The sequence below is a fragment of the Aptenodytes forsteri genome, unplaced genomic scaffold (assembly GCF_000699145.1).
Source record: "Aptenodytes forsteri isolate BGI_AS27 unplaced genomic scaffold, ASM69914v1 Scaffold8, whole genome shotgun sequence".
In the NCBI taxonomy this organism is placed as follows: domain Eukaryota; kingdom Metazoa; phylum Chordata; class Aves; order Sphenisciformes; family Spheniscidae; genus Aptenodytes; species Aptenodytes forsteri.
Window position 1 is genome coordinate 8,353,540 of NW_008796218.1, and position 12,142 is coordinate 8,365,681.

At 40.3% G+C, this 12,142-nt stretch overlaps 1 protein-coding gene across 1 annotated transcript in view; it reads left to right on the forward strand.

The window, feature by feature from the left end:
• MICALCL (MICAL C-terminal like) overlaps positions 1-3,020 on the forward strand; it is a 40,532-nt gene extending 37,512 nt beyond the window's left edge. Inside the window, exons 10-12 of the mRNA XM_009288905.1 lie at positions 497-596; positions 1,843-1,916; positions 2,836-3,020. Of these exons, the coding sequence (XP_009287180.1) occupies positions 497-596; positions 1,843-1,916; positions 2,836-3,020 (359 nt within the window). The remainder of the gene's footprint in view (positions 1-496; positions 597-1,842; positions 1,917-2,835) is intronic.
• Positions 3,021-12,142: the final 9,122 nt, after the last annotated feature.

Below are 12,142 nucleotides of genomic sequence, written 5' to 3' on the forward strand. Positions count from 1 at the left end.
TGAATGGAAATTTGTAGAGGATTTGATTGTGCATCTGATGCCCACTGGAAGCAGGGCCTAAGTTGATACTTGCCAGCATGTACACCCTGAAGTCCAATTGTGTTAATGGGATATCTATTTATACGTGTAGTTCAGCTGCTGGAGTCCAGTATCAACAGAGAAACTATGTCATCAAAGGCAGATCTAAGAGAAAGAAAAAGTGCCCATTAAAAAAAGAAAATCTATATGAGTATGTGAAAGAAAAACTTCCAAAACAAAAGTGTTTTTAAATCTAATGCACCTTTAACTGCAATAAACTACAACATTCAACCAAATGTAGACAAGAATGTTATATCTGTTATACCCAGACATTACTGATGTAAGTTACATACAGCAAGAAAATCTACATTTGAACTCACCTAGGCTTAGAAATGAGGACTATTTAAAGTGAACCTAAGTGGTAAGAGCATTGGAAGGAAAGCCGGTAATGCACACTTAAGTCTCCTATTTTAAACAGATTCAGGCACAAAGGATGAAACTCAGATGCTACATGAATGGTTTGAGCTGGTCCTGGAGAGGAATAAATTAATGCGTTATGAGTCTGAGCTCCTGATTATGTAAGTAAGGACAAGCATTAGTACTCTAGATGGGGAGGGGAGAGGGGAAAAGTGTACTCACAATACACCTGAACGCCTTGCTGCATGCTGCAGTTTGAGACTGTCGCGGAATAAACATACCCAGAGTAGCTACAATCTGTTTTGAACACAGATTTTCAGTTGAGCCCTCCTGGTCCTTCCCTCTCACAGTGGTTCAATTATTTCAATCCTATACAATACTCTAAACCAGTATAACATATAGATGCTCTGCCTTTACATAATGTGGGTATAATGAACACTGGGGCACTTTCTCCTGTGGAAGAAAAATAGTCTGACAAGTTTATCTCAGTTTTTATTGGACATAGGAGGAAAGATCTAGGAATTCACTACAGCGATGAAACAAGCAGATAACACCAAGCAAATAAAAACCGTCTCAGATGCCACTGTTTGTGGTTGATGGAAACAATATTGGCTGTAGCTCCCTCACCTCACCTCCTTGGAAACATACTCAACAGATAGGCGGAGGTGACTCTCAGCTATTTTCTCCACTATTTCTGGGCAATGTGGCAAGGCGATGAGAGTTGCAGCAGTCATTACTCACCCCTGGCTTTCCCAGCAGTGCAGGCTGCTCGTTGCCATTTATCATTTCCATATCACTCAGTCAGCCCCCCGCTCTGTGCGCAGAGCTGCAGCCCAGCCACTAGCTCCAGCTGCACCCCAGTTTCTCCCCAGCTGTCCTGATGCTGCCAGGGGCCAAACCTTTTCTTTCCCCTTCGATTGTCATTGGGTGTTGTGGTAACAATGCTTCCCGCTCACACTGACTGCAAGGCAGAGTTAAAAAAACAAAAGCAGGCTGCTTTTATCGCTGCAGGACACAAAATGCCGTCAGGGTGTGTTCACATGTATTAATTCCCTTGCCTCAGGACCTGTTCCCGTGCAGAGGGCCTGGCAGGGCCCTTCGTGTGTGGGAGTGTTCAGTCCTATCCAGAATTACATTGTAGGTGCCACCAGCAAAGTACAACTGGTTAAAGCCTTAAGTGTTGCAGTGTATGAGGGAGCTTAATCTGATACATAATACAAAAGGTGGTAGTGGTACTTCTGGCGTTGCTCTGGCAATGTAGGCACAGGCAAACCTTTTAGCCTTGACTGCCCGTGAGGAGAAAATACTGGATAAACAGAACACAGAATCTCTTGGTTGAAAGAATATTAACATATATGTCTTTATTGAAAAAAGCTTATTCTTTAACGTACTTTTTATTGTACCTAGAGCCCAAGAGCTAGAATTGGAGGACCACCAAAGCAGGTTGGAGCAAAAGCTGAGAGAGAAAATGGCCATTGATGGTAAGTCAAAGGGGAGAGTATGCTCCAGCCCACAGTGATAGACCATGCCTGTATGCATCCCCGTTTGCTCCAAAAAGGACCAGAGTGGCTGAGGCTCTTCCTCCTGTGCTCTTCTGTGAGTGCAGCTCAGCCAGCAAAATGCAACGTGTGAGATCTTCTAGTGAAGATAGCTAAGCTAACCTGCTCAGTTTTACATTGAACTGGATCAGAAGCACTCGCAGATGTAATTCCACTAATTGTGCTGTGCAGGCAGCAACACCCAGCTAACATGCAAAGATGGGCAGCAACGGAAAGTAATTTCTTCAACCACCTAAACACAAAAGAGATTATCTGCTTTTATGTTAACTGTAGCATTACTGGTTACCGCAGTAATTTGGAACTGCTTTTAGGTACTGGGGATTACAGTTTGGGCTTGTCCTTTCATTTGGTATTAGAAAAGAAAGCATGGGGAGGAGGAATGCAGGGAGAAGGGGGGTTACATAGCACTGAATACCCCAAAATATCCTGTTGTGTTCTAAGTGTGCGGATTGTAAGTGATGGCAGTTTTCAATACATTTTCTGAAAAACACTTTTCATTTTCTTATAGGTACTACATTTCATGGTTGAGCTTTTTACCTTATAAACTAAATTTAAACTCCAGCTTAAATATTTTGATAAACAAGTAGTGGTCTTCCTACCCCTTCCAGTCTACGTTTTGCTAGAAGATCTGCTCTAGATGTTAGGAGCCTTAATGGTCAACCTTAAATGGCCCAAATGCAGGAGAAATTTTCCCTGAACTGTAACATGAAAAATATTAACTGCTATTGACTTAGTTTGTCATTGACTATAATATAAATTCAAGCCATACACCAACAGTTAAAATGCAAAGCGTAACAACAGAGTGATCTGGATTTTAACCTCTTGTTTTGTGGTCTTTTAGACAGCCTTAAAGATGAGATGGATCTGAATGAGGAGGATGAAATTTTTACTGAGATGATGAAAGTGGTTGAAGAAAGGGACAAACTTGTGTCTTCCTTAGAGGAGCAGAGAGTGAAAGAAAAAGCAGAAGACCAGCACTTTGAAAGCATTATATTATCTAGAGGCTATCAGCTGAGCAGGATTTAAACAGCCACATGCAAATAACATGATTTCAGCAATATTCATAATCATGGAGTTACAGTCTTCTGAAAAATGAAGGAATTCAAATTTAAAATCAGTTTATTTGGGAAACATCATTTTGTTATCAAAAGCTCTTAAGCAGTTCTTTTGCTCATATCGGAGTGAGTAATTTCACTAACAACTTAAAGGATCACTGGAATACCAAATAGGGCTGAATTTACCTGTCTGATGGACATCAGGGTCTGTGAAAGGGAAATCAGAGCTCTGTTTTTTTCTTGGAATTTTATTTTAACGCTGAGAATAGAGTTTCTGAGAAACATGAAGACATCATTTAGTATTTTTGAGATGGCATTACTTTCCATCTGTTTGTCTGAATCTGTATGCGGTTTTGTTAATATTTTGGCACAGCCAAGCCGTGGTGAACTATTTAAAGGTCAGAAATATAAAAATAAGGTTAGTTTTTATTTCTGGTGGAGGAAGGGTCATGTGACTAATAACTACATATAAGCACTCATTAAAACTACTGTAAATGCAATGTCAGAAATTAATTTTCCAGGTATTTTTAAGTTTTAGTGCACTGTGTATTTTTGAACAAGAAGTTAAAGCAATACTAAATCCCTACATTTTGTAAAATGATGAGGGATTATCAAAGGGGTGACTATCCTTAAAACTGTTACATGCTCAAAAAAGCTTTTGTATGTCACAGATTAAGGTCTTTAAAATATGCCAAATGGTAATTTAAAAACAGTAATCCAGACCCAATTAGTATTTATAGGGTAGGCTTTACAATTGCTTGATAAAATACATCACAAATAGTATCATAATGTGTGATGAGTGGTGTAGCAGCTAAAGATCTCCCTGAAAATAATTCCTCAAAAGGACTGCAAAAAATGTTGAGTTTGTAATGTCAACATTTGATAGAAAATATTGTGGGTATATTTAAACTACATTTATCTTGTTGCTTAGGAATATACGCATATTTTTTGCTTAAAGGAACTATCTCCTATCTTTTTTTGTACATGCATTTGTAGATACTGGTAAAGCAGATGTGCAGAAATTCTCCGTAGTATTCAGTGTAATTTAAGTACTTTCTTAAATCTGATATAATTCTGCAGTTTAAGATTGGTAGTATTCCCAGCTGTATGTGTGATGCACTAGATGTTCAAACTGAAAAAACAAGGAGAAACTGAAAGACTGTTTCTTTTTGAATATCATTTTACCTCATGCTCTGAGAAGATTTGATGTTCTCGTTATTTCATGAATGGTGCTAATTTGCAGCAGTTGCCTATGGTACAGCCAAAGCTAGAAGCATTCCTGTTACAAAAGCTTTAAACTAAAAAACCTCTTGGTAAGTACTTGTAGGGTAACAGACACACTGGATCCTGTCACACTAATTTATGAATTATCTTAAGTTTTTGCTGTATTGTAAGAAATTTAAAATGCCCTTTCTAAAGATAAAAGCAAGATTTTACTATTGACCACAGATAAATAATATACCTCTATTGGTGCAAGAAATGTATTATTGTTCTGCAATATTTATGTATTTATATTTATTTATTAGACTGTTTAAAGAGGATAAGAGTGTCTGGTTACATTTTACAGTTTGGATGTTGTCTCTGATTTTGGTTGATAATCGTGTATTTCTAACAGCTATGTATAGGTAAAGCTGTGCATTGTGGAGTAGATAGCTTTATCAATTTGGTAAATAATTAGTAATAAAATATGAATTAAGATTTTTAAACAATGTTCTCAGTTACCATAACTTGAAGGGATACCCTTAAAACATAGCATGTAGGGCTTTAACAATACAATTTGTCTTTCATCACAGTGGAAAGACGTAGCAAAATCCTTGAATGTGTTCCAAAATTACCATCAGACTTTTTTTTTCCTGTCATTCATGGGCTAAGCATACCTGATCTTCAGACTACCTTTTTATTGAGATCGATTGCAGCGATCAATTTTTAAACTAACTCTATCACTTAAGATTGACACAAAGTAGGAGCAGGCAGGGCGGCAATAAATATTTTAATTTCCTCTGTTGAGATCTGCTGGTATTTTCAGTTTTGTGGAGAAAACTTCTGGATTTTATCACTGTTCCCAGAAGCCTCATGTAATCCCATAGAACAAGACTGTCTAGAACATCTATCACAGTTTTCTGTAGAAAACAGAGAGTCATAATGCTTTCAAGGTCTTTTTAAAAAGTTTTAAAGCAAACTTCTTAGCGCTTTGCACAGGAGCGGAATTCAGCAGGAACTTCCAGTTATATCAGTCAAAGATTGTTTTTTTCACTTCACTTTTACAATCTAAAAAGTCCATTCACCCTAGTGTTGCTGCCGTACAAAGAGGAAGAGGAAGGGCAGCCTCTGAGAAACATGACGCCCCTAGTCCTGAGGAGGATATTGCTCTTTTCTACCAAAGTCCAGCCTGCTTGCCCAGGGGAGATGCGCACACTGCAATCGGTCAGGTTCAGGTTGCTCTGAACTGTATACAAGCCCTGAGATTTCAGTTTACAGCAGATACCTGTTCGGCTATAAAACCAAATGCGAAAGGGTGCTTTCCTTTTAGCTCCAAAGATTTGAGTTCTTGAGAGTATTAAGCGTCAACGGAAGCTGAAGGCCATCAGCATTTTATGGACCTCAGAAATATTCTTTGCTAAAAAAGATACTTTTCTGGACGCCATGTGATCATAACACATGCTCCACTCAAAACTGTTTGTCCGCTCTTGGGTGGAAAAACCTGTCAGGCTACTGTTACCCAGCCTGACATTAAGTACCTCACAAGATTAGATCCAAAAATGAACTGTGCAAGTGATTTAGAAAAATAATAAACTCTTAAGTCATTTAAAGCAGGTCTTCATATACCATGAGAGTAGAGAAGGAGGGGAAAAAAAAGAGAAGCTATGTGCACTGTTCACAGGTCAATTTGATATGATTGGCTTGGATTAGAAACGTATTTAAACATTGGTTTGGTTATGAGTCTTCTTGCTGCTCAATCTTTTCTGTAAATTGACTCACTAACTTATAATTTGTTCATTGTTAAGTCATTGGTGCTGTCATTTTTGGGTATAATGCGATGTGCTGGAACATATTGACTATGTCTAAATGGACTAGATGTGAGCAATTTTCTATTTGAAAAAATAAAATTATATCCCACTCTCTGAAGTCCCTGAATCATTTCCATAGCAATTCCTCTCCACCGATATCTACAGTGTAATAACGTGTGTCTAGGAAAGATCTATAGGTAGGAAATTATATCAGCTTCTTAATTCATATACTGGTAAGTAAATCACACCATCTTGCAGTTCACAGATTCACTTTATAGTTTAAGAATAATGACACCCTGAAGTTAGAGGGCATTCGAGACTAACACAAGAAGTTGCAAACTCCATGAGATGAGCAACTTCCTCACATTCTCACATAGGAATTCACCACCTAATTTCCTTAGGCATGACACACAAATTATAACAGCTCCTTGAAGACTTGAAGGAAAAGTGTCACTGCGTGGATCACTAAGAATTGGTGATCAAAACCTTAACTGCCAATTTTCAAACTCCACTAACTTTACCTCTATCAGGTCATCTCGTTTTGTTGCTTTCTACCAGTGGGAGAGCCTTACAGAGCAAGACAACATGCTGCTCGAGATGAGAGAAGTAGATAAGCAGGATTTGGGCTTATGTTAGTGCCTGCACTGTTGTCCCCTGCTCAGTGACTCCGAACTGATTGATAGTTCTCTCCTCTTCAGAGGACAGATGGACAGCTGCTTCTCTTCAGAGGTCAAGGTAATTTTTGGCATATTTGAACTGAGGTTTTTCTTCTACTGTCATGTCCTTTCCCTTCCATCTTGTGTGCCTCAGAAGCAGATGGGCATGGTGGTGACTCCTCTGATAATACCACACATAAGTTCTCAGGACTGCACAGGAATTACCTGCCTGCTGGGTTTATTGGAAGTAATACGTCAAACTTTTATCCGTGTTCAAAACCTTGCAGCCACGTTGACTTCTCAGCCAGCTGGTCAACAGCTGGAGGACTTGCCTGGCCCAGGAGCAGGATGTGGGTAGAAATGCCACCATAGGAATTTACTGAGGCTCCCCTCCTATTCACAACACACACACACCCACCCTTGTCCCCTCTTCAAAAGATCATAAGTCTAAAGAAACTCAGTTGGATGAGAAGTCCTTGTCCCCTCTTCAAAAGATCATAGGTCTAAAGAAACTCAGTTGGATGAGAAGTTCAGGAAAAGGATTTTGTAAGCCATTATTTGACTTGAGCAATCCATTTGGCCCCAAGGTAAAGGCATGCCTCACTGATTTTTAGGGTATTTGGCCAGGTTTCTCTGGGCACAGGCAACAAAATTAGAGGTCTTGTGCTTTGAAACTTCTGCTTTTTAGCCCAATGCATATCTGATTTCAACTAAAAATTTCACTTTAGTAGTCTCTTTCCAGAAAGATATACTCTGTTTTCTTTCTTGCTCGAACAACTAACAGGATGTGGCTTAGCAGGTTGGAGATTCTGTACATCTTTTAAGACTTTGCTGCTGTTAAGATCTAAAGCTGTCCCTGCTGGGTTTTGCATGGACCATACAGTTTTTGCATAGTATAGCACAATGGGTTTGCCATGTTAGCATGCAAATACTATCCCTGCAGTCTTCATGGCATGAACCTAGATCCTGGTGAATACTTTGTGATGAGTAAGGTATTTGCTGGATTTCACCTAAATCTCTTTGCCTAATATTTATGAACAAATTGTGGTTTCTTCTGTTGGTTCTAGTGAGCTATGAAAAGAGACCTGGTGGCCCTCCATGCCAGCAATGCACTTGCTGGAATATTCATATAACATAAATGTACAAAATTACAGGCACAAGTGAAGGATGCAAGTGGAGCTTATTAAGAAAAAATAATAATATTGATTTTTTTCTAAAACTATCTCAAGAAGGCCAGATGTAAATGCAAGTAAACTTGGCCCGGTATTTAGAAATAACTGATTGATGGAACAACATGTTATCAGAAGCATTAAATACCAGGATGATGTTCTCATCTTACTGAAAAGTTTAAAACCCACCTTCTTTCCTTTGAAACTTTCCAATTAATTAATCTCTGTGACTGTATACAACATGTTATCTTTTGTCTTTCATGTACATTTTTCCTCATTGCATCTTAGTCTATCTTTTTTGCTCCTTGATCTACAACAAAAAATACATTGTACTTTTTAAGAATCTGGTTGGAAAAATTCTGATACTTTTATGAAACTATGTTTATTTATTATTTGTTATTTATTTAAAGAGAGGATTCTTATCCCAAAGAAGTTACAAGTTTAGTAGAAAGCATAGCTCTTTTTTAAATTCAAGTATAAACATATGCTCAGTCTCAAATTCACCTTGTGAGCTGGAAACAAATTTATCCTCAAGTGTGAGTTTTAGATGATGGTGGCAATGAAAATTTGGAGCCCTTCTACCCCTGGTACTGATGCTTTATAATGTACTGATGCTTTACTTATAATGTAGCCACATTGGGATAATCAGTCAACCCTGGGCCTGTCTTACAGGGTCTGAAATCACATGCAGCAAAGTCCTTTGGGATGTATAAACTTTCTCGTATGGGTATGGAATAAGAGATGTGGATGCACAAATGCCAGCCAGGTATGGCTGGGGGTTTTGCTGCTGGTGGGGGCTAACAAATGCCAGCCAGGTATGGCTTTGTTTTGGCCCGCTCCCCGCACTGCCTCTCCTAGCACCGTGCAGAGTGGCCACTGCCCCGGGGCTGGAGGCAGCTCATGCTTCCCAGGCTCCTGGGGTGCCAGCGTCAGCCACAGCTTTACCTCACCTGAGGGAGCAGGTGCCTGGCATGTCTTGCTCATGGACACGTGCAGGAGCGCCAGGTCTTGCCAGAGCTCTTATTTTGGGGCACTCTCAGGAAAATCCCAATCAAGAAATAGATGTTAAACACCTGCAAAGTAACCTGTATGGAAATGCTGTCTTTTCTAAGCAGGCTCTTCTAATGTGCTATTACTCAGGGCGGGGCAGGCGTGTTCAGCACTTAACCACACAGAATTGGCAGGTCAGTAGAAGGCTGACCGCAAATACTTAGAAAAATAAAGAGGGTAGACTTTGGTCTAGTTCTGTTCTTCCTGAAGTCAGTGAAGGGCGTTACTGTAGGCAATCACAGCAATAGCAGTAGCTTGATAAAACATTTTTGAAAATTCCACTTCCGCTCTTCAAATGACCAAACGGTCAAAAGGCTAAAGCAAAGGTACACCTAGGAGAAAAATGTTAGGAGAAAACTCCAAGACAAATGAATATTTATTGCACAGCCTTAACCAGCTTGGCTGCTGCAGTGGTCGGTCTTACTAGCCTAGCCCATGGTCGGTATATTACGTGCCCTGCCTCTTCCGCCTCATTCGGGAAGTAAGACTCCGTTCGTGGTCATTCTGAGTCCGGTAGTAAAAGAAATAAAAAACAGGTGTGCATGGACAGATATGCAGGTGAACAAGAATTATTTGAGTGTGTGGATTTAGCCTTATTGCCTGGTAAAAGTATATATGTGATCAGGATACAATTAATTTGAGCTACTGGTTGGCTTATCTGTAGGAACAAGGCGCTGACAGGGAGCACGGTGGTCTGCTCCAGATTTCTATATGCCAGATGCAGCGGGGCCAGCCTGAACGGCAGCCTGCTGACTATTGTGTCCTGTGCATAGGATCATGGAGCGTGATCATGAAAGTATTCAATTATCAAATATAAAGCAGAGCAAAAACCTAACCAAACAAAAATCCTCACCAAATTTATATGCAGCTTTTATTTGTGGTTAAAATAAATAAAAGCTAGGCACTTAGAATCAACATTCCTATATCTGCCATCACTTAGACCTTGTGCATATCTGTAAGGCCTTTTGTGCTGAATGCAATAGTAATTTAGGGTCATATGTCCATATATATTCCCAGATCAAAAGAAAAAAAAAAGTAGCATATGTAGTTCTAAATTTAAGATACAGGGAAAAAAAATGTTGTAACTATTCTCATACAGAAACATTGTAAGTGGAAAAACACTGCAATATTATACCCAAAGAACTGCAAATAAATTCTGAAAGAAACCCATAAAAAAACCCCAGTAAACTTAAGTCTGTCTGTCTGCTTTAGCATTATTACTTAAAGCAGACAGTATTTGTGTTTCCAGATCTGATAAAGTTGATTTTAAACACATTAAGTTTCATTTAAAATTTATTTTCTCCTTGTGATGTGAAACACTCATAGCTCATGAGGCTATTAAAAAAGTAATATTACATTTGTCGCTAATTTACATATGCTGAGTGTAGTGAAATAGGAAAGAAAGATGCTGGGTCTTTTCAGTTATTTTGTGTGAGACTTGGCAAATCCATGTTGAATTCTGATTTTCCCGTACTGCACAATCCAGCACCTGTTACTGTTCGTGAGATATCTGGCTTGTTTTTTCTGTCTTTAACACAAACGTAGTGGTACAAAGGCAAGCACGCTTGTGCTTGCCAAAATGCTGTCTCTTCCGCTGTGCCCACAAAATCCTATATTGACATCTATGTATAGTCATTTGGGTCCAAATGGAGATTTAGTTGGGTCATTGCTCAGTTTGTAAATGCCACAGGTTTACATGCATGTAAAAAAGGGCTTGACGTGTTTATTTCTCCTTCTTTTGAAATAGTCTTTTACTATGTTCTTAAAAATTATTCAAAACTGTTCATCCCCTAATCCATACACTGCGTGAGTAGCACTTCTGTAAAAAGAGAATAATGTGTGAAATTCGGACTGTTCTGTAGACAACAGCCCTGAGACACAATTGATGCTACAAGCCAGAGAGCAAATGTAAGGAAAGGAGAGACTGTGCTAACGGCCTGGGCTCGTTCCTGCTTTTAAATGATGGCAGCATGGATGAATAAAGTTTTTCTCCAGGGCATATACTAACTGCATGCAACAAATACGCATTGATGTCTACCCCTCATCAGCTAACCAATGTTACCGGCTTGTAAAAACACAACAATTATTAGTCAATTTAGAAATATCCTCATGGTAATTTCATTTCACTTATTATGCCTAATGGATAGCTAGATATTTGCATGAAGTGTGTGTGGCTTTTTGCCTGAATTGTTAATCAAGTGATTAAGTGGTAAGTGAAAGTAGTGCATCCAGATGACATTAATGCTGTTCCAGTCCTGGGTGCCTCCTGAAACAGTCACAGCAAATTACCTGTTTTAAAGATACTTCTCTCTTAAGCTACTCATCTGCACATCAAAGCAGGATTGGTATAAGCAATGTCATGCTAAGTCACCTTTCTTTCCCACTGGCTTTTATACTGGTCTGACTACAACAGTTGGTTTCTTTTGTAGAACTGGATATGATGATGCCTGCCACCTCTGACCACAGATGTAGCCGAAACCTACAGGCAGAAAAGCTGCTTTGCAGAATGTGCTTAAGACTGAAATGTATGTAGTAAGCTTGAACTTTAACTTGCACAGAACTATTGAGTTACACTTTATTACTTCATTAGTTCTTTTTTACCAGTGCTGACCACAGGGTGTAGAAACATCTGCCTGCAGCTGTGACCCCCCCATCGTTCCAGAGCCTTCACTTACAAGTAGTTATGGATGAATTGAGCTGTCTGAGCCCTGGTCCTGCCTGTCTATACCTGCGTTTAACTTTTGACCCCGGTGTTAACTAGCACTCTCGTGCATGTGGTCACCTACATTGGTGCATTTGACCGACCAGCCTGAGTTAGTGACCAGCTCCACTGCAAGGCAGTGCAAGGTGGATGGACCATGGGGCAAGGAGGCACCGTCCTGTGCCTCAGTGTACAGCCAGCTACCCAAAAGGCTGTGGGTCCCCCAGCTGGGAGGGGAGCATGGCCTTCATACCACCCTGGGGCTGCAGCCCTCCTCGAGGCCCACCCTGGCTCCCGCTGCCAGGCTTTCTCCTTCCCAGGGCTATGTGAAACACCCTTTTCCTGAGCCTGAGGGACCAGAACCCGTGGGCAGGTAAAACGAGGACCCTCGGCCCATGGCTGACCCCCCCTGAGAGGGGCAGGGAGAGGCGCCCGTTGCGCTGAGGAGGGGGCCGTTGGGCTGGGGGGGGAGGTGGGCATGGGGCAGCCGTTGGGCTGGGGGGGTGGGC